General features: G+C 33.2%; 1 protein-coding gene across 2 annotated transcripts in view; it reads right to left on the bottom strand.

Moving 5' to 3' along the window:
* The window catches only part of LOC126890610 (beta-1,3-glucan-binding protein-like), a 35,562-nt gene that overhangs the window by 6,239 nt on the left and 1,904 nt on the right, over positions 1 to 27,419 (bottom strand). The window contains exons 1-3 of one of the 2 annotated variants that reach the window (XM_050659692.1): positions 16,341 to 16,569; positions 8,990 to 9,144; positions 6,477 to 6,640 (exon numbers count right to left, since the gene is read on the bottom strand). In XM_050659692.1, coding sequence (XP_050515649.1) covers positions 6,477 to 6,640; positions 8,990 to 9,144; positions 16,341 to 16,526 — 505 coding nt within the window. In that variant the 5' untranslated portion in view covers positions 16,527 to 16,569. Of the gene's footprint in view, positions 1 to 6,476; positions 6,641 to 8,989; positions 9,145 to 16,340; positions 16,570 to 27,419 lie in introns of those variants that run through there. The other variant, XM_050659690.1, reaches the window with a different exon arrangement.

Here is a 27,419-nt window from a genome sequence, read left to right as displayed (position 1 = left end):
ACCCTGTATTGATGAAAAACGTTGCTAGATGTTAAAGTACCTAACTTTTTTATTATTCAACATAAGCGAATGAATCAAAAAGCAAAATATTAAGATAACCTAAGGTTCTAGTTGAGTTTTAATTTCAATATTTTATATACGCTAGAATATCCCACAGGGTGTTCCAAACTTTGAGGAAAAAACACACTATCATTGTTACACCCGGTATACAATGACACTTATCTGTTTAACAATAATATTATTACACCGATATTCCTGAAGAATAAAGCTATAAATAATTTAAAAAATCACTAAAATCGGACAACAGGTTTAGGAAATATCAGACATTAAAAATGTCCCGTTTTTAAGGTGGTGCGTTAATTTTGGCGCTTAGTGTATAATATATACCTAAATGTAGAAAAAAAGTTATAATGGGAAATTTAAAAAATAATCGTAAAAGATATAAAAACTCGTTAAAAGTATAAAGCCTTGAAAAAGATTACCTCTTAAAACGAAGTCGTACAACATTATACAATAGAACATTTTAAAGGTAATTGATTTCTATTCCTCTTAGATGTGCCATTGCATATGCCTAAAGTTACGTAGAAAAAAGTTACAGAACAATATTTGCGAAATAACAAGGAAAATTGCCCAAAATTGCTGTGAGTGGCGAACTTTGAAATATCATATTTCGAAAACTGTAAATCCTAATGACCTCTACCAAACATCATTTTAAAGAGAAAATATTTAAGTTTTTTTTCTCTGAAGCAATGTCTATACCTATATCCCCGTGGACAAAAGTTATGGGACAAAAAACAAAATTTCTTTCTTTTGGGTTTCTTTGTGCTTTTTCTTTTGAATATATTTTTGTAAAAAAAAGTATCTTTGACATTAAAAAGTTATATTTAGATAGGAAATTTAACAAGGAACAATTTTTATGTAGACGTGTTTGTACCAAAAGTGCATAGAACTCACCCTAATGTAACCTGTGCCCAGGGACTAATTCACCCATTTCTCAAAAACGCACCTCTTTAAATGGTAGCATTCCGCGGTTTTTTCATATATAGAGATTCATTGACCATATGAAATAATAAAACCCCGTTAACGTTGTAGTTCCTTTATATAGTACATAATCAATAGCCTATTATTCATTCTTATTTATTTATGTATTAATGATAGATTCTAGAAGTTTGACTAGCTTATAATAGTCTAAGATACAATATAAGGTCGATTTGCACCGATCTGTTTAATGGATAAAAATGATTGGATATGTAATTTAGCATGTTAACAATTACAAAAAACAAGGGTTGCCCGGTCTAATCTTGTTCTAGCTATAATTAATTAATAATTAAAAAATGACATTTTTTTTATAAATTTCAAAAATAAAATTTCGACCCGGGCAGATATTATTTCAGATTTTTTAGGTTATTCTAAACAAACCAGGTCTTTTGTAATTTTTCTTTAAAGTTGATCGTTTTCTAGTTATAAACAATTTAAAACTGAAAAAAGAACGAAAGATGACGATTTTCAAGGCTCAAAAAAATAAGTATAAAATACTATTTTTGAAATTACGAAGTACCTAAATTCAAGTTCAAACCTTATTCTATCAGTTTTTGATAAATCTTTTGGACTTATTTCATTTTGAAACATTGTTTTTTAGTTGTTAATGCCCGTCTCCCCATAAGAAATCTTCCTCATTAACAATTAAAAAATATGATTTAGAATAAAGCATGGCTAAAATTCTTATCGAGACCTGATAGAAAAAGGTTTGAACTTAAATTTATGTACTTGATGATTACAAAAATGATATTTTTTACTTATGTTTTTGAGTCTTGAAAATTGTCATCTTTCGTTCTTTTTTCAGTTTTAAATTGTTTATAACTCAAAAACGATCAACTTTAGACAAAAAACACAAAAGACCTTTTTGTTTAAAATGATCCAAAAAATCTAAAATAATATCTTCCTGGGTCGAAAATTTTATTTTAAAATTCATAAGAAATGTCATTTTTTAATTATTAAATAATTATAGTTAGAACAAGATTGGATCGGGCAACCCTTGTTTTTTGTAATTGTTAACATGCTAAATTACATATCCAATTATTTTTATCCATTAAACAGATCGGTGCAAATCGACCTTATATCGTATCCTCTACTATAATGATTCGTCTTAAAAAAACTGAAGTTAAAAGCGAATAAAGAATTTTTGTAGTTTGGTAAAAGTGCCATTTTCTTCAGAATTGAAAGATTAGCATCAGAGATACGAAAAAATGTTTTGATATACAATTGTAGGTTATTTAATTCCCAAGAACTTGGTTAAAAAATATTTTTCTACAGCAAAAATTGAGTGAATCTTAAATGAGTAGGTAGGTATATCGAAAAACATTGATTTTTTCTATACAAAATAATACTTTAGATAGCGAATAAATTGGAAAAATATTAATTTTATCAAAAAAAAATGTATAGAACATTTTTTGCTTAGAATGAACCTTTTTATCAACTTCTACGGTCAAAATATAATAAAAAATTTCCACCCCTAAGATGAGGTGGCAACCACCCCCATGGTAAAAGCGCCTTTCGGAATCATATAGGTTTTGATTCTTGGACTATCCACTACTTATTCTCAAAGGGCCTAGCCGGGTAAGATGATGAAAAGTGCCCCCAACTCGATTCGAATTCCATATAGGTCACCGTTAAGCATATATAGTGAAACTAACTTTCTGAAATTTTTAGCCCCCTAGGTGGTTATGTGACCCACCTAGAGCCTAATTAGGGTTTTTATATTTTTATTTTTTATCTCAGCCGCATCGAGAATTAGCGAAAAACTTTAAATAAAAAAGTTGTAAGCTTTAAAAAGTTCTGTCCGAAAAAAATTTTGGTTTTAATTTTTGGCGGGAAATTTAAATTTTAGAACGATTTCAAAGTTTTAAATAGGTATAAAAAAATAACTAAGACATTCATTTTTACGAAAAAAATATATAACGTGTATTTTTGCATACTGTTTCACCCTAAATTTTTTCAAATTTTTAAAATTGGTGAAACGCACCTTTAAAAATAAAAAACCGCATTTTTTTCGGTTTTTTTTTTCGTTTTTTGGTACAATTTTATACATATTTTTCAAAAAAGGTAACACAGTCACTGGAGTAGGTAAAAAACTAAAAAATAATTGGGGTTTGCTTAATAAAAATTTTTTGTAACGCCATCCATTTTCAAGATACAGGGCGTTGAAGAAAACAAAATGTTACACATTTTTTACGATTTTGCCGAAATTACTGGCAACATTGTAATAAAATTTGGCGAGTTTTAAGAGGTAGTTGTTGTGCATTTTTGGACATACAATTAAGAATTTTATATTTATCATTGGCGCGCATAGGGGTAATGGTCTGAACTTTTTAAAGAAAAAAGATAGTACGCCACTGACATATTTCAAATTAACAATCGTTTTTTAATTACTCGTTCAATTTGTGACAAAAAATCTATTTTCCTATTTTTTCATATGACGCGCCATTTTTATTCAAAAAATAAAACATCTTAACCGTTACAAAGTATTCGAACTTCTATGAAATAAAATACTACTATAGTAGTTTCTACATCTAAATACATAAACTCGTACATCCATTATAAAAACTAATTCGAATATTTTGGAAGCGTTAAGATATTTTATTTTTTGCAGCAAAACGGCGCCTCGTATAAAAAAATAGGAAAATAGATTTTTTATCACAAATTGAACGAGGAATTCAAAAACGGTTGTTAATTTGAAATATGTCAGTGGCGTACTATCTTTTTTCTTTAAAAAATTCAGACCATTGCCCCTATGCCCGCCAATGATAAATATAAAATTCTTAATTGTATGTCAAAAAATGCACAACTACCTCTTAAAACTCGCCCAAATTTTATTACACTATTGCCAGTAGTTTCGGCAAAATCGTAAAAAATGTGTAAAATTTCGTTTTCTTCAACGCCCTGTATCTTGAAAATGGATGGCGTTACAAAAAATTTTTATTAAGTAAACCCCAATTATTTTTCAGTTTTTTACCTACTCCAGTGACGGTGTTACCTTTTTTGAAAAATATGTATAAAATTGTATCAAAAAAAGAAAAAAAAAACCGAAAAAATCCGGTTTTTATTTTTAAAGTTGCGTTTCACCAATTTTAAAAATTTGAAAAAATTCAGGGTGAAACAATATGCAAAAATACACGTTATATATTTTTTTCGTAAAAACGAATATCTTAGTTATTTTTTTATACTCATTTAAAATTTTGAAATCGTTCTAAAATTTAAATTTCCCGCCAAAAATTAAAAACAAAATTTTTTTTCGGACAGAACTTTTTAAAGCTTACAACTTCTTTATTTAAAGTTTTTCGCTAGTTCTCGATGCGGCTGAGATAAAAAATAAAAACATAAAAACCCTAATTAGGCTCTAGGTGGGTCACATGACCACCTAGGGGGCTAAAAATTTCAGAAAGTTAGTTTCACTATATATGCTAAACGGTGACCTATATGGAATTCGAATCGAGTTGGGGCCACTTTTCATCATCTTACCCGGCTAGGCCCTTTTCAAGCAACTAGATCCATTCTGTAAAAATTGCGAGGTGAAAAGCTTCGGTTCCTGGCCTATTATATTGTTTTTATCAGGTAGCTGATGAATACTTCTCTACAATCACGACAGGTGATATATCTACTTCATCATCATCATCATGCAGTGGCATTACAGCTCTATACAGCTCAGCGGATTTATGAGCCAAAGCCTTCTTCAGAATAATCCTCCATTCACTCCTGTCTCTGGCAACTCTTCTCCATGCTCTAATTAAAATAGATTTTAAATCATTCTCTAAGTTGTCATGGTACCTAATTCTCGGTCTTGCTCGTTGTCCTATTGGCCCTCTTCGGTCAAAAACTATTCTGACTATGGCATCTTCCTCTCGCCCGATTACATGCTCTATCCATCTAAAGCGTTCTACCTTAATGGATTTTACAACGTTAGCTTCTCCAAAACTACAACTCCAAGCTGTAACGCCTGCGCCACAAACCTTGTTCTTTTATCCCTCCATATATTCGTCTTAGGATTTTTCCCTCAAAACGTTTGAGAAGTTCTTGATCATTCTGTGTAAGTGACCAAGTTTCTGAACCATATGTTAGCACTGGTCTTATTAGTATTTTGTAGACAGTCATTTTAATTTTTATAGATATTTTTGACACCATCTGTTTTCTTAAGCCATAGTAACACTTATTGGTGAGCACTATTCTTCTTTTAATTTCTTCACTGATATTGTTGTCTTTAGTGAGCAGCGAGCCTAAGTATATGAAGGTGTCGACACCTTCCAGTTCTAGGGCGTCAATTATTATTCTTGTAGGTGTCGGGTTGATTGACCTAGTGCAACACATATATTTAGTCTTTTGAACATTTATATTTAGTCCCATTCTCTGTGCAGATGCTATTAACGGCCGAAATGCTTCTAGTCAGTCAAAGATTTTGTGAACCTACCTATGATGTCTATGTCATCTGCATAACCGATAATTTATACTGATTTGTTATAGATAGTACCATTCGTATTAATTTGGGACTCTCGAAGAATATTTGCATCCTCATCATCATCATCACGTAGCGCTACAACCCTGGGTGGGTCCTGGCTGACTGTACAACTTTCTTCCAATTTGTTCGGTCTTCCATCAACCTAGGGTCAAATGGAATGTTCATTTTTCGGAGATCTGCTTGGATGTTATCTCTCCATCGCATTCTGGGACGTCCGAGTGATCTTTTGCCTATAGGAATCTTCTCCGATACCAGTTTTACAAGTCTCTCGTTATGAAGTATATGCACGTGGCCTGCCCATCTTAGTCGCTGTGATTTAATTTCTTGGACAATATCGGTGTCATTGTAGAGTGTTTTTAATTCGATGTTGGTTCTGATCCTATACTGGTTTGTGTTAATGTCGTGGTGAGGTCCAAAAATTTTTCTAAGTATTTTTCGTTAAAAACGTCTGAGCTTTTCTTCGTTTGATTTGGTCATGGTCCACGTTTCGCATCCATATGTTAGTACAGGTGTGACGATGGATTTATAGATTTTGATCTTGGAATTTCTTGTAAGATTTTTTGATTTTATAAGCTTATCCAGTGCGAATAGACAGCGATTTGCTGATTGAATTCTGTCTTTTATTTCTTCAGTAGCATCGTTGTCACCTGTGATTACGGCCCCCAGATACTTAAAACGTTGTACTTTTTTTAAATTGAAGATGTTGACAGTCACATTTTGTCCTATCCTGTCTCTTCGTGTCGTTCTATTTATACACATATATTTCGTCTTCTCTTCAATAATCCCCAGCCCTACTTCGCTTGTTGCTCGTTACGGCATATTTGCATCGGCAATATTTATTCTAACCTGCAGTATATTCTGGTAGACATAATTAAGTCCTTCAATGCTGTTTTTAAATTTCTTGTGAAGTAAATAGTAGGTTAAATAAGATAAAGCTTAACAAGAAAAACGTATGGAGTAAACTTACCAGGCCATAACCAATCGCCAGCTGGAACTTTTGCTCTAACTTCAACTTTGCCATATTTAAATGAGAAGGAATTAAGAGATCTTATACGAGCACTCTTAATGGGATTTACTATATTTGTAGCACTTCCAGTTCGAGAACAACCATAGAATTGTGGATTTGTACACCTAAAATAAAATAAAAATTTTTACAAGAAACAATTAACATTTAAGGATAGACAGCTTTGGATTAACTTCGATTCAGGGCCAACACTATCGGCTGACCAAGGTTTCTGCTTTTCAGCGTCTTCAGAGCCGCCTCACAGTGTTCAAAATTGAAGGAAACGTGATCGTAAGTACAAAAAAAAAATAAATCTGAGAATGCCGAAATTAAGGGGTTTGTTTGTATTACTCATGATGCAACTTCTCAGCAAAAATTGATTTTTTATGTTTGTTAGGGCCAGATGTATTAATGATCAAAATTACAAAATTCAATATAATTTTATACATCAAATTTAAATCCTCAGAGGCTGCCTTTTACTTTAATTATTACTTCATTTATGTGGATAGCTAATATAAAAGTAATTATCTGAGATAAAAGTACAAACTTTAAAGATTAAAATAGCATAGTTAGCTTCACTGAAAGGTGATTTTGATTTTGATATAATCGCCTGTCTAAAAACCTATCCAATTTTTGATAACATTAATGTTTGACAGCGTATTACGTTTATTGTGCCAAAGTAAATCCTTCACTATATGAAAGACTATAATGTAAGGAATAAAAAAATATATAAGACAAACTGTGCAAAGGTGCGCAACTGAGTACATGCGCATAAGTTTGCATCGAGCGCCGAGCGCATTTGTCTGAATTAATAATTGCACTCGTACGTATTCTTTACAAGTATGTCAAACACATGTTATTTGTTAGCCAAGCCGCACACCAAAGAAACATGAAACGAAAAACATGAAACATGAAACAAAAAACATGTTTCATGAAAAGAAAACACTGCTAAACAAATCTCAAAGTCCGCCTACCAATGAAACGAGTGTGATTTATGCTCATGACACATTTTTATTTTCGGAGAGTTTCATAAATGGCCGGACATATATTTGTTTAGCAGTGGTTTATTTCCATGAAACGTAATTTACGTTTCATGTTTCTTTGATGTGCGGCCTGCCTTAGGGTTACGAAAAGAGATTTTAGTTTTGATGAAGTAGTGTTATTCCTCAATAGAGGATATACTCTCTATATAAATAACATACTCCTCACTCAAACGATAAAATTATTAGTTTTCGAGATATTTGAACTTAAACAGGTAACGGCACATATTTTGATTAATGTATTGTGCTGCTTAATTTTTAATTTCAAATAGGTATCTTGAAAATGAATGATTTTCTCAATATGAATGAAAAATATACTCTTCAGTCTTAACGATAAAATCATGGATTTTAGAGATATTTAAAGTTTAAAATTAAGCGGCACAATACATTAATCAAATATATGTGCCGGTACATGTTTAACTTCAAATATCTCGAAAACTAATGGGTTTATCGTTGCGAATGAAATGTATGTTATTTACATAGAGAGTATTGGAGAATCGAAAAATTGCGCTAAAATGGCATTTCCGCCAGTTGCGTAGAATTTGGGAAGGGTCAACCATTCACTGTCCCCTGCCGTACGCCTCTGGTAATAGCCAGAAATGTTTGTTTAACATCATTTTATAGGGTGTACAGTACCTACACTTTTTGCCAAGTATGAAAAGGATACGTCGAAAAGTTTTAAACCACTGAGCAAAAATAGTTTTTAAATTTTTATATAAAACACCCGGTAACTCTATAAGGAGCCACATTTTATTTAAGTGATTTGGGTGAAATCCTAATATTTTGAGGTCTAGAATCTATAACTCAAATATTAGACATTCTTAATGAAATAACCTGTATAACGATATTTTTAAAGTAAAATACCCCCTAATGAAGGGATGAAAATTAAAAAAACGACCCCTATTATATATATACTCGTTATACGGTATAATACCTCAAATATTCTAAGTTTTCAGCGAGATAACTTTTACAGTTTAAACAAATTTAGTTTCGATCACGTTTTGACCAATTTTGAACACTGTGCGCCTGTGGTGTATCCCTAGGCGAACTGAATCCAAGCTGTCGCAGTATGCATATAAATAAAAGAGACACCGCTTGGTAGTATTTTTAAGTTAAGATAACTAAGCTAAAGATAAAATTTAAAAAATATTATTGTCATGGTACCGTAATCTCAAGCGTCCTGCAGCATGAATATGAATAGCTGCAGTGTCGGAGAATGTTCGGAAACGACAACGGAAATGGGTGGGAGTAGAATTGGTCAAGCGACGGAGAGGTCCAGCCTGCTTTATTCACAAGATATAGTCTATTCTGCTGTGACACAGTCGTCCTGCTGCAGGAGAATCGGAAGGCTTGTATGATAGGTATGTCCAAGCTTTAAGTCGGGGTAGCGTAAGTCGAGGTATTACTGTTCATCAATAAAACAATAAAAATACTTACTCATCAGCAGGCGAACCGCCATTGACATCAATTGTTCCAGAATAGAGAAATTCGTTACCATAATCGTCAGCTACCAAGGTTGGTCGGATATGCAAAACACCATTTTCAACGTAACTATTACTTCGGTTATTTGTGTACCATTGAAATTCCCAATTCTAAAAAATAACTTTGATAAATATACCTACAATAATGTACATCTAAGATATTTTTAAATCAATATACAGGGTGTCCCAGACTAATTTATCCAGGCTGTATCTCTTAAACAAATAGAGATTTTCGAATGGGACAAAAACTAATCTATTCCATTTGTAACACACTTTAATATGACGTAGAGAAAGTCATCCCTTAAATATGCATCGCTTAGTTACAATCCCTAACTTTAATTTTTTTAATCGGGTCAGACATGCTCGCTAAGAGCGGTTCCAGACTCGTCGGCTGGAGAAAGAGGGGGTGGGTTTAGTCGGTAGGCGGCCCGTTAAGATGAAGTAGGACGGACTGAATCCGACACACCTGGGACACCTTCCCAGACGGTCTTGCGAAGCTTCCCACCTCCCAAAAAAAGGTAACCAGTGGCGCCCAATATTTTATTTTATTTTTTTTGACATTGTTATTTCGATTTTTTCATTTTTTTTCTAAGCTAATAAGAGTATACCATAACATCCCTTAAGAATCCACATCCCTTAGATCTCTGAGACTGGAGCGACCGTGGCCATGTTCTTCATTGTGTAACATCCCTTTATATGACATATCAACATCTTGTCAAAGTTCTATTCCCTTTTCATGTTATACAAATGACGCCCTTTCGTGGGACTGTTATGAACACACAAAACATGGAAAGGCTCATTATACAAGGAAAGGTGGAAGGCCGAAGATCACGAGGAAGATCCCCAACAAGATGGATTAAATTACAGGAATATGCAAAACACCTGTGCGTGAGTTAAAAGAAATGACCAGAGGCAGAGATCTTTGGAGACAGACAATAAACGATATCACGTCGACCACTACACTCCCTCCGGGGCGTCAGGATTGAACAGAGATGTATTTGTTAAAGGTTCTGCCAGTTTGACCAATGTACGTTTTTGGACAGTCACCACAAGTCAGTTTGTATTCATCACCCTGTAATTGCTTTTTCTTTTGGACTTTATTGTTCTTAGGTACTTATTTATTGTACCTAATGTATTCGCTTGAGTTGTTGTTTGTTCTGAAAGTTGGTTTTACTCTGTCTTTATTATTTGTTTGGCCATTTTTGTTGATATCTTGCCTGTATAGTGTATATGTAATATAGGAGAAGGTACGGGGTTTTCTCTGTGGTGGTGAGAACACTAATTTCAGGGCTGTCTTATTCAATTTTTTGTATAAAATTTTGTTTATTATTTTGTTCGTTGTAGTAATTTGATTTTATTTTTATTTCTAAAATGCAAAATAAATCTAAACGTCAAATAAGCTTATTTTAAAGTAAAATTGGGGCTTAATCCCAATAAATAATCGGAAATTGAACCATTTGTACGTTTAATACAATTACCATATTTGGAAAATTATATAAAGATTGTTATTGTGGTAAATGATGTAATTTGTTGAAGGAAATTGGGTAACTGTTGAGCTTTTAACTTAATTTTTAGATTAACAATCGGAAATTAGGTACAAATTCTAGGATTTTCTTGTTATTGGCTAACCACGAAACCTTGAAATAAATTCCCAAATCGGAAATAACATAAAAGTTATGTATTTGAAGAAATTGATATAATTATATTAGCCATAATAAATGCGTTTTTTGAATTACTACTTCAGGAGATTGAGGTAGGTTGGAAATATGTGCTTCATTTTGTAAATTAGCCAAGGGAGCCAAACCTTGTCTAGAGATGTTTAACTCCACTGCAGCAATGTTTATCTTTTAGTGCTTTATTATTGGTTTCGATGTACTTGAGACAACTGTTAGTTCTTTTCCTGGCTTGCTAAGTAGTATTAGTTGGGCAATTGAGACTGTTGGCCAGTATCCAAGGCGCAGAATAGCGTTGAATTTGTAAGTCAATAGGACTGTGCTGTATCTTGGCTGTTCCTTTAAGATTTTTGCTGATATCAAGTCAGTTTCAGGCGATATTTTTGGGATTCAAGAATTATTGAAGTCTTATTTGAACTAAAATTTAGTTTTCCTTAATTTCTTTTTGCTCATGCTTCACTGCCTCTTTTTCTTATTGCTGTTTTTAAAAGTGTGCAAATACTAGCCTTTTATACACGTTGTAGACATAATCGCAAGATCAAGAAGGAAAATGATAGAGACATTTAATCAAATAGAACGATGCGCAAAATCATCATCATCATTGACTCTACAACTTATGGTGGGTTCTGGCCTATTCCAGGATCTGCTTCCATTCCTTTCTATCCTTCGCCTTGGTTTTCAAATTTCGTACCCTTAAGTCAAGTCAGGTCAAGTCGAACAAGCAATACGAAACGCAAAAAACGGAAAAACTGTAGGTACAGACGAAATACCTGCGGAATTACTGAAATGTCTAGACGATGAAACTCTACCGTTACTACTGGATCTGTTTAATGAAGTATATATATCCGGAAAAATCCCCCAGGAATGGTTGGTCTCCACCTTTGTAACAATACCAAAAACCATATATGCCAAAGATTGTTCGGACTATAGGACAATATCACTAATAAGCCATACCCTCAAAATATTTCTAAAGGTGATTCATGGAAGATTATACAGAAAGCTAGAATATGATATGGATGATACACAATTTGGGTTCCGCAAAGGACTTGGAACAAGAGAGGCATTGTTTGCGTTTAATGTCCTCTCTCAAAGATGCTTAGATATTAACCTGAATATTTATTCCTGTTTCATCGACTTCGAGAAAGCGTTCGACAGGGTCCGACATGGAAAACTAATAGAATTATTGAAAAACAGAGATATAGACAGACGAGATTTACGAATTATCTTCAATCTGTATTGGAATCAAAAGGCCAATATAAAGATAAAAGAACAAGAATCCGAGAATATTGATTTAAAGAAAGGAGTAAGACAGGGTTGTGTTCTGTCGCCGCTACTGTTTAACCTGTGCAGTGAAGCCATATTTCAGGAAGCGATAGCGGAGCTAAGTGATGGAATCTCTATAAACGGAAGAATAGTAAATAACATAAGATTCGTTGATTACACCGTTATAATGGCAGACACCCTGGAATCGCTACAAGAATTGCTAAATAGAATTAACGATTATTGCATTCGATACGGACTAAAAATAAACAAGAAAAAAACTAAATTTATGATTGTCTCAAAAACAGAACATGGAAATGAGAGGTTAATGATAGAGCAAACCCAAATAGAAAAAGTTAAGACATATAAATATCTAGGAACCTGGGTTGATACCAAAAAAATGACCAAAGCAAAGAAATTAAAGTCCGAATTGAAACTGCAAGACAAGCATTTATAAAAATGAAGACACTGCTTACAAACAAAGACCTTCAGTTGCCTCTCAGATTGAGGGCTCTAAGATGCTACATATTTTCTATATTTCTATACGAAATGGAAGCTTGGACATTGAAGAGACAACACATAAGAAGACTAGAAGCGTTCGAAATGTGGTGTTACAGAAGAATATTGAAAATTCAGTGGGTTCAAAGGATTACCAATGTTGAAGTGCTACGACGTTTAAATATGGAGTTAGAAATTATGAAAAGTATGAAAACTAGAAAACTGGAATATTTGGGTTACATTACCAGAGGAGAAAAATATGAGTTGCTGAGAATTATTATGCAAGGAAGGATTCAAGGAAGAAGAAGCATAGGAAGAAGACGCATCTCCTGGCTGAGGAACCTTAGAGAATGGTTTAACTGTAGTTCATTACAACTATTCAGAGCAGCAGCCAACAAAGTGACCATAGCCATTATGATATCCAACCTCCGATAGGAGAGGGAACTTTAAGAAGAAGACTCTTCAGTCGTAAGTCATCTTTCACCTGGTCCTTAAATCATGCTCTGGGCCTGCAGAGCTTCTCCTTACTACATCCGTCTTTGGTTATAAAACGATGCACAAAATAGTGAATCGATAGACCAAAACAAAATATATGTGTGCAAGTTAAAACGCAGAAATAAGACAGCTACGAAATCTAGCAATATGAGAATACAACATTATTTAGTGTTAAATATTCTTACATACTTAGGATCTTTAGTTATGTCTTAAAACAACTCAAGGCGAATCGTAGATGACAATAAATGTTTCCAAATTGGACAACTAAGATTAGATAATATAAGAAAAACAAAACAAACACAACAAGCATACAACAACTACAAACGAATCAGAAACGAAACGAATACTTTAGTGAGGCAAATAAAAAGGAAGCACTGGCAGAGTTTCTCAAAACAGATGGAACACGACTTCTACGGAACACAAAAAGAAGTATGGAGAATGATTCAGGGCGCAAAGAAAGGAGATGGACGAATTAATAAAAGCAAAACACATTCAGAAGGAAACATGGGCAGACTACTTCCCATCTCTATTTGCTAAAGGCGACGATAATGAACCACCAACACCTGAAGTTACAACAAACGAAGAAATAAACATCGAGGAGGGAGAGGTAAAAGAAGCATTAAGAAAATTAAAAAATAGAAACTTTCCAGGAGAGGACAGAATATCAAATGAACCCCTAAAGTACGGAGGACAAGATCTCACTAAACAACTATTAAAACTAATACAAAAAATAATAGAACAAAACAGAATACCACAAGAATGGACATCAAGCATCCTAATACCTCTCTTCAAAAAAGGAGACAAATCGGACCCGGAGAATTATAGAGGAATTAACTTATTAAACACAACATTAAAATTAACAACCAAAGTGATAACAAACAAATTGAATGAAATTATAACATTAGCAGAAGAACAACAAGGTTTTAGGTCGGGAAGGTCATGCACTGACACTATATTTATAATGAGGTAAGTTCAAGAGAAATCGTTGGAATACAACAAACCGGCATATTTATGTTTCGTTGACCTTAAGAAAGCATTTGACAGGGTCACATTAAAGGATGTTATCCATTTATTATACTGGAGAGAGGTACCTCTAGGAATAATTAAAACGATCGAAAACATCTACCAGAAAAACACAATAAAAGTAAAATTGGACGATGAATTAACTGACCCAATTGAAGCCGGCAATGGGATAAGACAGGGGGATTCTTTGAGTCCTTTATTGTTCAACCTGATCAAGGACGAAAAAAAAGTAAGAACTAAAAAAGGATACCAAATGGGAGAAAAACAACTTAAAAAAAAGAATGTGTGTGTACTTTGTACGCACGTAAGAAGTTATACTTCTATTATTATGATTTCAACGAAATTAATATACTTAACAGGTTATTTGTATTTTATTTAAATATTAAACTAACTTTCTTCACCTACCACTTTTAAATTTTTTTTATTAAAACGATACCAAAAATATAAAAAAAAAGAATATGAATCGTCCGGGATTTGAACCCGGGACCTCTTGATCTCCGACCACACGCTCTACCACTGAGCTATATACCTTTTGCTTTGACAGGTTACAAGATTTCTCATACATACTGACAAATTTAAGTGAAGTATACAAAAATACTTTAAATATACTTACTATTATTATAAACTATCTTATTCCCGAGGAAGATAAATCCAAAGACACAAAAATTATAATCCAGACCTCTGGATCTCTGGCCGAATGCTGTACCAAATACGCTACGAGAACTGTGTCTGTATCGGTTCGAACGTACCTAATGACAATTCACGGTAACAAACAGACAAGGTGATGTATAATAAATATACAATAAAATGTTTTAATAATACTCATCTTACTCCTGAGGAAGACAAATCCAAAGACACAAAAATTATAATAAATATATTTACTAAAAACACTAATATATCCTTTTCACACCTTTTCTTGCACTGATATATTTAACCACAACTAGAAAGATTTAGCAACTAAACGCCATACTGTCTGTGTGCGCATGCGCGCAGTATTATGAAATTTTACTCTCAATCGCGCCTAAAGAAGTATAACTTCAATAATCTGCTATGCGGACGATGCAATACTAATCTCTCAAAGTGAAGATGATTTACAACGTATGCTGCACCAATTCAACATAATCGCCAGAAAATTTAACATGTTAATTTCCTCCCAAAAGACAAAATGCATAGACTAGACATCACACTATCCAGCTACGGAAGGCTCGAAACAGAAGTGGAAGATCAAGTGAATAGAGCAAACAGAGCCGCAGGTTGCCTGAATGACACAAAATGGAGAAATAAAAATATCGGAAAAGAAATGAAAGGCACAATTTACAAAACAGTCATCAGACCAATAATGACATAAGCGGCAGAAACACGACCCGACACAGAGAGGACAAAAAGATTGCTCGAAACAGTGGAGATGAAAACCCTTCGAAAAATCGATGGTAAGACTCTATGGGACATAACTAGAAGTACAGATATACGACGGAGATGCAGGGTGTATAACATTAATAACTGGGTAAGAAACAGAAGAATAGAATGGAATAACCACATAAGCCGACTGACAACAAATAGGATAGTCAGGACAGCGAGAGACGGTTCTCCAATAGGAAGACGATCAGTGGGAAAACCACGAAAACGATGGAACGACAACTTACTAGAGGCACATTGAAAAACCAGACAGTCATGTGTATACAAAAAGAAGAAGAAGAAGAAGAAGAAGAAGAAGAAAAAGAAGAAGAAAAACAAAAGTAAAAGATACAAAATTAATAAGACCGGTACTCACATATACTTCAGGAACCTGGACACAACCTATAAGTGAAGGAAGATTATGGATAAACTCTAAAAGAAAAATCTTCCGACATATAATAGAAATTCACAAAAGAATATGGAATTTGGCAAAGAAAGAAAACTTTGAACTATTCAAAATATACCAGGATCCGGATATCATAACTTTGGCTGCGTTGGATGGGACCTGTGGAAAGAATAGAAGAAGGCGAAATACCAAATACAACAAACAAGTGCCAATAGAAACAAAAACAACAGGATGATCGAAGCTGAGATACACATAATAAATAAAAAATTATATAACCCAAAAAATAAAAAAAATTGGAGAACAGATCAGGAAACAAATCAAAATAGAGAAGAATCCTGGAACAGGAAAAGAGTAGAGCCAATGATAATGATGATGAATTAAACCATCTTTTTAAATAAAAACCGTATAAATTTGGCCACACACTGTATCCAAACCATATAACGTATTAAAGTAAATATTGTTATCTAAATGAATATATTAAAGAACGGATAATAAGTTTTCCAAACACTGTTCTTTAGTCATCGTACGAAAATATAATAAGTATGTCAGGTACTTACTCCATTTCCACTAAGAGATACCTCGTGTTGCCATTTTTTCAAATCCAGATTGTTAAACTCGTCTTTAAAAATCAGATCACCTTTACAGGGCAGAAGGGGCGCGTGAGTACCACTTACGGTAGTGACCGATTTTTCACAACCACGTAGGTTGTGAAAAATCAGTGCCATGAACTTCATTAAGTTCATACTTCCGCGTTTAACGAAATTAATCGTGTACTGAAATGCATATTTAATCTTTTGGTGTATTTTATACTTATCTATAAATTACGTACTGTTATCAACTACCTTTGGGGTAAACCAATTTTTGTATCTGAAAACTCTGTGGTGGTTTTTCTTAGTCACCAAGGTTATGGTTAAAAGATAGTAGTATAAATGCGGTTCAATGTTCTTTCCTGCAGGAAATATCTATACATAATACTGTAGTATTTTATTGTGATGATGACTTCGTTTTCTTCTTTCTGTGCCTCATGCTTTAAGGATATTGGCGATCCTTACGGACTATTTTGTTCTGTCTACGGCAGTTCTGAAGAGTTGTGTTGTTCTGTCCTGAAGTAACAGGTTTTTCTGCATTACATTAAAAATGATCGTTATCAGGACCAGCAGTTATCATCAGCAGTCAACGGAATCTGCAGAGGAATCTGTCGGAAAAGCCAAAAGGCAAAGAAATGCGGAATGGTATGATGATGAATGCAGAACTCCAGTAGAGGAAAAAATGCAAGCTAGGATTAACCAGCTTCAAAGAAACACAAGAAATAGCAGAGAAATTTGTAACGAAAAGAGAATACAAGCGACTAGAATATGCAGAAGAAAAAAAGAGAGGCTTTGAAAAAACAAGTACAAGAAATTCTAGAACATAACAACAGACACGAAAGCAGAAAACTCTATAAAAGAATAAAAGAAAGCACACAGTCATTTAGACCAAAATTGACAATATGTAAAAACAAGGACGGAGAACTACTAACAGAGAAACAAAAAATGGATACTTCGAGGATGGAAAAAAATGAGATAGAAAGAATGAAAGAAAAAAAATGAGATGGAAAGAATACTTCGAGGAAAACCTAAATGCAGATATTGGAAATGATCAAAACGAGATAATATATTATACGACGGAGTAGCATATTGAAATTTCGCGTTATGAAGAAGTAGTTCAAATAATAAAGAAACTAAAAAACAGTAAAGCGCCAGGAACGAACTGAGTTTCGGCAAAATTATTGAAATATGGCGGATCCGAACTCTGGGGAAGAATCCATTACCTGGTACAGTTGGTATGGACCAAGGAGCAAATGCCGGAGGAATGGGCAGTTGGTCTTATACAGTAAATATATAAAAAAAGAGATAAGAGGGAATGTTAGAAGTACAGACCAATTACATTATTCTAAATGTAATATACAAAATCCTTTCTGGCATTATCTACAATAGATTGTCAGAATACTCCGAAAATATAATTGGTGATTATGAAAATGGATTCAGACCAAATAGAGCCACTACAGACAACATATTCATACTAAGAACAATACAAGAGAAAACTTGTGAATACGACATAGAACTAGATAATAATATGTATATAGACTTTTAACAAGCTTTTGATAGTGTGAAAAGAGACAAAATGCTGGAAGACCTCCGTAATCTAGATATAGCAAAGAAATATGTCAGCCTCATAAAAATGACGTTGCAGGGTTCAAAAGCCACAGTTAGAGTAGATGGAGAACTGTCTCCCCTGTTTTACATCAACATGGGGGTGAGACAGGGAGACGCACTTTCAACCATGCTGTTCAACCTAGTTCTTGAGGCAGTCATCAGAAAAACCAATGTAACCAGCTAAATAAATACCAAAACAGTACAAATTACTGCATATGCAGACGATGTCGTCATTATTAGTAGAAGCAAGACACGATTAATGGAAACGTTCAAGGAAATTGATCCTGAAGCACAAAAAAGAACGAAACAAAAACTAAGTACATGACCATGATAAGAACACCTGATAATGAAAATAATATAGCAATAGACAACTATACTATTAAACATGTGGATGCCTTCGCATATCTGGGCACAGACATCAATCGGAAGAGTTCCGTAAGTAGCGAAATTAATGCACGTATTTCCAGTGGAAATTGTACATACTATGCTAATAAATAATAAAAGATTGATGACATCGAAATTATTAGACGAAAGAACCAAAATGACTATCTACAGAACCTTGATTAGACCCGTAGTAATCTATGGTTGTGGAACCTGGGTAATGGCGAAAAAAGATGAAGCCCAACTCAGGACACTCGAGAGACAGATACTGAGAAAAGTATATGGTCCCAATATGGCCCAGTACAAGAGGAAGACGACACATGGAGAATCAGGAGAAACGACGAGGTCAATGAACTGAATGAAGGGTATGTATTGTAAGATTTGTTAAAAGTCAAAGTCGGTCATGGCCGGGACATGTTCAGCGAGAAGAAGATACGAAAACGATAAAGAAAATATATTACAGTGGAAGCCGGTAGGAAGGCGAAAAAAAGGAAGGCCCAGGACGAGATGGTTGGATGACGTGGAAGACGACCTGAAAACCATGAATATAAGACAATGGAGGAGAAGGATACAAGAGAGATCTGAATGGAAGGACATAGCCAGACAGGCAAAGATCTATCCAGGGTTATGTTACCAATAGAAGAAGAAAAAGAAGAAGAATCGCGTACTGAAATACGTGTTCAATTTTTTGGTGTATTTTATACTTATCTTTAAATTAATAACATATTTTTGTAAATTACCATTGGGGTAAACCATTTCGGATTTATTACGATATCTGAAAACTCTGTGGTGATTATTCTTAGTCACCAAAGTTATGGTTAAAAGATAGTACAAATGTGGTTCAATGTTCTTTCCTGCAGGAAACATCTATACTAGGCTGTTCAATAAGTTTTGCAGTTCAATAAAAAAAACACAATTTTATGGTTCGACATACACTTCATTATTCGAACATCAATACACTTGTTCCAACAAGATTTTATTTATAAATTCCATCCCTGAACTGAAAATCTGGAAGAGCTGCAAAATACGCTTCCACGGCTGTTATGACCTAATAACTTGCTGAAAAACGCTTTCCACACATGATTTTTTTAGGTATTGAAACATATAGAAGTCGCTAGGGGCCAAATCTGATGGATAAGGTGGATGCTCCAACAATTCGAATTTTAATTGATGGATTTTAGCCATTGTTAAAATGCTCGTATGATACGGTGCATTGTCCTGATGAAAAAGGATTTTTTCTTCTGCAAGCCGGGTCTTTTATCACGAATTTTTTCCTTCAGCTGGTCTAAAAGGTTACAATAATATTCAGAATTTATTGTTTTACCAGTTTGCAAGTAATCCACGAACAAAATTCCTCTCGCATCCCAAAAAACTGACGCTAACACCTTCTCGTACGAACCTTTCTGAACGCGAACTCGTTTCGGAGCCGAAAAGCCAGGTTCACACCCCTATTTAGCCTCTTGCTTTGATTTAGGATCATGGTGATAGATCATAGTAATAAATCGACGCACAAAATCTAGTTTATCCTGTCGAAAACGCTCTAAATGTTGCCGAGAAAGTCGCATTCGAATGTGTTTGTGTTCAGTTATTAGCGAATATGGCACCCATTGTGAGCACAGCTTTCTGAACCCCAATTCTTTAGTCAAATTATTGCTTTTACTGTCCAATGGGATGCCTACGGCTTCCACTAAATTTCCTTCAGTCACTCGACGATTTTACAATACCCTAACTATTCTAAATGAGAAATAAGCCACAATTTAACTAAAAACATGATTTTGTTAACGTTTCGATGGCCAGATCGGACGTCGTTGTCAAAATACGTAATTTGACAACGACGTCCGATCTGAACATCGAAACGTTAACAAAATCATTTTTTTTTAGTTCAATTCAGAACAACATTACAATACCTTAGGGCCAAACCAGACGGGCTACTCTGCAGCGCTACTCTGTGCATCCACAGAGTGGCTGAAACAGGCGATTTTCTAGCGCCGGCGACTACGCTGCTAAGTGGATCGTTTGGAAGGGTGCGGCGGTTAATGTAATGGGTGAGAAAAAAAAGTAAGTTTGTTCAAATGATTAAAAACTTGCCGGCTAATATTAAAAAAAAGTGTGTTCGTCAAAATCAAAGTTTGTAATGTCCATAGTTTTAAATATTTTATAAAATGTTAACGCTTTTGAAAAAATACCAATAAACTCCATAAATGGAATTAAGAAGATCTAGATCAAAACAGCTATATCACAGAAAGAAGCACATAAAAAATCAACCAGTACATCTGGTATCCTACAGGCGTAAAATAGTTTGATACAACCTGACAACTGAATTAAAGAGGCCCTTAAGGAGATGATGACATTGAATATATGTAAACATGTTTGCATCTCCCTTTTAACTGATATCTTATCGTTTTGTTTTCAACATCAAATAATAAAACCATTCTTGGCCTAAGATGGTACCCCACTATTTAACATAAATAAACAAACAAGATTGTGAGTAGGTATTTGTTTTGGTTAGTTCAAATGCATCCAATGTATAATAAAATTTAAATATAAATAGAGAAAACATTGCCTACGTGATTTATTCTTTTCGATAGGGCTACCTTCTTTAAAATCAGAAACAAATAATTCAAATATAACGTCCCACGCTTTTCCTTTTAATGCCCTATAAATATGCCCTCGGGTTCTTGTCTAACAAATCTTGTCTAAATCAAATTTCTAACTTCTAAGAAAGGCAGTGAATAGAAAGTTAATCATAAAATCATTTGCCTGTTGCTTTTATTCTCTTTCTCTTTGTTGACATTGACATACAAATTTGTTGCATTTGCATTTTTTTTGACATTGATTTCGAAGTAAGAAAGGGACAACAAAAGGTTTCCTTCTCTAACCTTAATGTATGCAACCCGTCATTACATTACGAATCCGAAATTTGTTCGCGGAGCGAAAAATCCTGAGCATGTCCAGGATAAGTTTACGTTGACGCCTGCGCATTGGAAACTAATCCCGAACTTACTCTGAAAACGTTCGATTTGTACTGCGCGAACACTGCTAGTATTCCACAACAATAATTAAAAGCGATAATCCCCTAAAAGTACCTGCCTAATACTACCTTTCACGACCGATAGCGTGAAGAGCGACAACGTTGTCAAGAAGATTCTCATTTATTGTTGTTTGTTTGGGTTTATATGACTGCGGACACTAAATCCATTCGCCAAATTCTCATTTAGTTTGGCGGGAAATTTAACAGTTACAAAATGCACATTTAAATTGGTAGTGTCTAATTATTGTAAGTTCTATAATTACCGATGCGCGATGTAGCTCCGTTATTCTGAAAAAGTTTACCATCGTTTTATCATCATCTAATATTATATAGGTTTAATTAAAATAATTTTAGTGGTTCAGTGTTTTAATCCAATGATGAAAAAAATGTGACTACATTTATTTGAAGCTTCTTGTATTCTACTAATAATATTGCTTTGATTAAAACAAGAAGCTATACAGTCGGAAAAATGAAAGAATACCCATGAACTAACATATAAAACACGCTGTATTTTCCTGTCACCGTGTCACACAAAAAATTGGCCAGCGCAAGTACATGTAATAATTATTGTTACATGTACTTGCACTGGATAATTTTCTTTGTGACACGGTGACAGGAAAATACAGCGTGTTTTATATGTTCGTTCATGGGTATTCTTTCATTTTTCCGACTGTATATAATTACTCATAATAATAGTCGCGTTTTGTGTAAAATCTCCATGGACCACAAATGGATGTCCAGGGCCCCCGTAAGAGGTACTGGCGCCTGTGTGCAAAAGAGGATATTGGCGCCCTTTGAGGCATTTTGGATCATGTTTTTTATTTATTTTTTGAAGGTAGGTAGGTGCTTGAAATAAACCAGAAAACTGAACTTTAGAATGTGAGTTTCACCTCTTCTGGGTGGTGAAAAAACATACGTTCAAAAAATACTCTGTCAATACTTTTCCAGTTATTTGCGAGTAAATTTTTGTTCATATTTTAACAAAAAAAAAACAAGTTTTTAGAAGGATTTTCGCAAATTACTCTAAAAGTAAGTATTATATAAAAAAATATAGCTTATAAAAAAGTGAAAAAAAAATGGTGTAAGTATGTATGAAGTCTGCAAACCCAGTAGAAGCAGAGTTGTAGCTGATGAAAAGGAGGTTCTTATTCGTCAAATTACAAATCATATATTTCAACGTAAAATAACCAAAAAATCAAGCACTTATCAGGGAAAACTCGTTACAACTTTTTTAAGGTGTTTAAAAGAAGCTATATTTTTTAACATCAAAAGTAAGCAGGTAAGTTAAAAATTAATGTTGGTCCCTTTTTTTGGTAAAAAAATCATGAAAACCACCCCCTAATTAGCATCCCTAATGAAATTAATCGTTACCGCTTCACCACAAGTTTCATCGGTGCAAAGTGCTTATTTTTGAAAAGGCTGTAGTTAAAAGGGCGAAAGGGCTGAACGAGTCACTAATCATGAGTGTATGCAAAATTTAAACAGCCATATCTTCCAATTTTTGTCTTACAGGAAAACAAAACGTCCAAAATATTCAGAAAAGCAAAATCTACATTTTTTTACTGCTAGAGATTTTTGGTATCACTAATTAATTTTAAAGTTATTTGGAAAAAGAAATTTTTTCAAGATTGAAAAAAATTACTTTAAAACCAAATTTTTTACCAAATTTTTTCAAAACTGAGCCCTTTAAACCGATGAAACTTACAAATCATATAAATAAAGCTTTTCTCAACATTTTAAATAAGTTGTAATGAGTTTTCCCCGAAAAGTGCCTAATTTTTTGGTTATTTCACGTTGAAATGTTCGATTTGGAATTTGACGAATAAGAACCTACTTTTCATTAGCTACAACTCTGCTTTCTACTGGGTTTTGCAGACTTCATATTATTATATTATTTTCTTTTTCACTTTCTTGTAAGCTATATTTTTGCTAAGAGTATTTTTTCGATAAAATAATTAGTTTTTAATTGCGAAAAATCGTCCAAAAACGTTTTTTTGTTGAAAAATGAACATACTCACTCGCAAATAACTCGAAAAGAATTGACTTAGTGAAAATCAGAGCTGTAAAAGATACTTTTTAAAAGTATCTAGATACTTTTAAGATACTTGAGGCAAAAAGTATCTTAAAATACTAAGTATCTAAGATACTTTTTTGTGAAAGTATCTAAAGATACAAAATACCGGAAAAGTATTTAGAGTAAAAATATCTTAGATACTTTCAAGTAGCTAAGATACTTTTGAGTATCTAAGATACTTTAAAGTATCTAAGATACTTTTAAGTATGTAAGATACTTTTATGTATCAAAGATACTTAGATGCTTTTCTAGTATCTAAGATACTTAGATACTTTTGTAGTAACTTAAGATACTTTTAGGGTATAATATAAAGGTACTCGGTACTCTACTACTCTACAGTAGATTGTCGATACTTTTGTTTTAAAAACATCATTTTAACCCTTTAAATTATTATACAATTTTAGTTTAAGCCAGCAGGTACTTTGGGCTTTGGGGTAGATAAGAAATAAAAGATGTTAAGTTATTACAAACTAATAACTATGTATTGAAAACAAAAATCAAACATTAAATTTTCAAAACAATATAAAATAAACATAAATTCGTGTGTTAAAAACAGCATAAGATGCATTATGCATTAAAAACAGAACATTCAACATAATTAAATTTTTAAACACAATAGGATAGGATATAAAAAATAGTAACATTTTCGTAGCTAATAACTAGTTAGTATAACCACTAGCTTTTAGTAAAACTAAATTTTCAAAAGTATGATCAGACGAGGCATGCCGTCGGGGTGAATTAATAAAAGTTGCAAAAGAAAACATTCTTTCAACAGCTGCAGAAGAAGGTAATGGCGTATTGAACTTTTTAAATAATTGTTCTATAATATTATATTTTTTTAACATTTGTATGTTGGTTTCAGAATCGGCCAAATATTGTAATAGTTGCAGCTCAGCTTGTCGTTTATAATCTAAATCAGTATAGCCAGTGTTTTCGTTTTGCGTTTGAAGATCGGAGTTAATATCAAATTCAAAGAAGTCGTTTTGCATTTTGTTACTTTTCAATACAGTAGTAATGTTATTTGTACTTACATCAAATTGTTTTAATTGTTCCTCATTTTCCTTCATAATTTTTATAGCTTCTGTAATTACCAAATCCTTAATTTCACTAAGGTCATTTTCGATATTCCTGATTCCTCGAAATGCAGTAAGCCAACGTGTTTTAAATAAAGGATTAGTAACTGCAGCAATTATTGCAGATTGGTTAGTCAACTTAAGAAGTTTTTCAAATCTGGAGTTTAAAGATACTGTCAGAGCGTTCAAAATAGGTTCCACATATTTAAACTTATTGGTTTTAAGCTTTTCAATTTTAACAAACAAGCTTACGATTGATGGTAGAAGGAAACCGTAGTACATATTTTGTTCGCCTTGAAGAATGTCAAGTGCCAAAGCAAACGGTTTTAGTATTTGGCATAATTCTGCTAAATAATTTAGATCAGTATCTCTGAGCCGATCTTGTTTTGCAAAATTTAATTTTTCGTATAGAGATTCCAGTTTTTCTTTAGACTTAAGAATCTGGTTCAGAGCATCGAACATGGAATTCCAACGAGTCACACCCGGGTAACTTAAAGTATGTCCTAATACTTTTTTTTATCACTTCAGCTGATTTAGGACGACCTGCTTTTTTCCATATATGATTACACCTAGCTATTGCTTGTTCATGTTTTGATCTAAGAGAACTGGTTGAATTAATTATTTTCATAATATCAGTAGTTGTTATTAGGGCAAGTGTATGACTTGCACAACGTATGTTTTCAGATAAAGTAGGTATGATCATGATCAAATTATTGTCACTTAAATTATTTGGAAGGAGATAATTTTCGTTTTCAAATATGTCAGGAATATCCTCTTCATCCTCCAAAATATCTTCCTGATCTTCCTCAATGATGTCGATATCATCTTTTGGCACTTGTTGTTGATGTTCACCGTCGTCACCAGTGTAGTGTAAAACATTATTGATACCAAAAACACCAAATGCTTTGACAAAATTTGAGCCGTTGTCAGTAATTGTTGCTAACACTTTATTTGGATGTAGATTATAAGCAGTATGTATGTCTTCTAATAGTTCAGCTATACGGTCGTGTGTATGCGCTCCAGAAAATCTTCTACATGCTAGCGGTGCTGACTTTCGTAGAAGTTTGTCGTCAATCCAATGACATGTAACACCAAGAAAACTTCGGGTTTTGCACGACCAAATGTCAGCCGTCGTGCAGACGTAACGGATATCATGTAATGTTAATTTTAAGTTTTCTTTGTTCTCAGACACCAGACACCATAGAGGAAATTTTTTTTTTACAGCTGTAGGCCTGGATATGATTTTTAAAGGAGTAATTCCCTTAAATAAATTTAAAAAGCTACGATTTTGTAACAACGACAAAGGTGACATGGTATCTACAATAAACTGAAGAAGTCTTCTGTTAAATTTATCCTGTGTAACATTTTCGGTCTTTGTAATCATTTGTCTAATGTTCATTTGCCAATCATTGATATTTTTAATTTCCAGTTTTTTCGTAAGTTTAGAACTTAAATAATCCTTATAAAATGTTGAATGTTTCGTTTTAAAATGTTTTAAGAAGTTACTAGTAGAACCTGAATTTCCCTTTAAATATTTATTATTAGGTAAACACATTCTACACTTAGCTATAATGTCTCTTGTCCCGTCAAGTTTTTCTAACATTTGTTGCGTAATTTCAAAATATTTCCCATCAAAGAGATTTGAGGTTGCTGCATTATGATGTGAGGATTGACTATTAGTTACAGAAACAGAACTAGTAAAACTACTAGCAGCAGTAGCACTAGTAGCAGCCGAGTTGTCTGAATCTGAATCCTGATTTTCATAGGTTTTTTCCGAAGATTTTGAAGAGGAGGCACCGCCAAAAAATTTTCTGAACTTCTTTTTTGTTGTTGTTTCAGGACTTTCAGGAACATATGTAGGGTCTTTTTCATCTTCACTTGGTGTAAAAGGGTCAGGTTCAGGTGATTCAGGTTCAGTAAATGTCATGTCAACATAGACATTTAGTTCTTTATCATGGCAATTCTCATATATATCCATCTGAAACAAAATTGTCAAGTTTTATGTGGCCCCGACCCTAATTTTGTTAGCACTACTATAGTTATTTTTTGAATGATTTTACAAGGACCACGCTGCAATAACTACTTAAACTTCAAAAAATAAGATTTTTAACACGCTGTATCTCTTAAACTTCTAATTGTAGACCCCAAGTATTGAGATTGTTTGAATCGGCTTAATGCAAAGAATCCAAAAAGATGAAAATATACATCAGGGGCAGGGCGTTCCATTTAAAAAAATATTAATTAGTTAATCCTAGAAATATGAAACACCCTGCCTGTATAAAAGTAAATAATTTTAAAACGTGAAATTTTTTGTACAGTATCATATATATATCGAACTTTACTGCACCATTGGGAATTGGGACACCCTGTCAGAGCGCAAAAATATCATGATAGTTTATATAAATATCAAAATATCGGCTATATTTGATATATATCGGATATATATCCAAATGTGATATTTATATATTTTCGAAAAAAGTTACAAAATGGAAAAAAAGGAGAAATAATAAGTTTATTCAAAAGTAAATATAAAAAAAACATGTAAAACTAAATAAAAAATTAAGTATGCTAGTAAAATGTGAAATGATATTGCGCTAAAGCGAAAAAACAAATAATGCTAATAGATACATAAAAGATAAAAATAAGAAACAAAATTAACAAAAATATAACCTTTGATGCCTTTGAACCAAAACTATAAATTCCTTCTTAAATAATTAATAAATTGATACACTCTTAAGTCTTCAATATAAATCAAAATAAAAACAGAAAAGCAATAATATTATAAAATAACTTAAAAACATTAATTCCCGTCAAACTTTATAAGTCTGAAATGTAGGAAAGGAAATAGAATATTGATATATATATCTTGATCTTGATATTTA

This window comes from Diabrotica virgifera, chromosome 8 (genome assembly GCF_917563875.1).
Source record: "Diabrotica virgifera virgifera chromosome 8, PGI_DIABVI_V3a".
Taxonomy (NCBI): Eukaryota; Metazoa; Arthropoda; class Insecta; order Coleoptera; family Chrysomelidae; genus Diabrotica; species Diabrotica virgifera.
The sequence above is the reverse complement of the archived record's forward strand: the minus strand, read 5'-3'. Positions and strand labels throughout refer to the sequence as shown.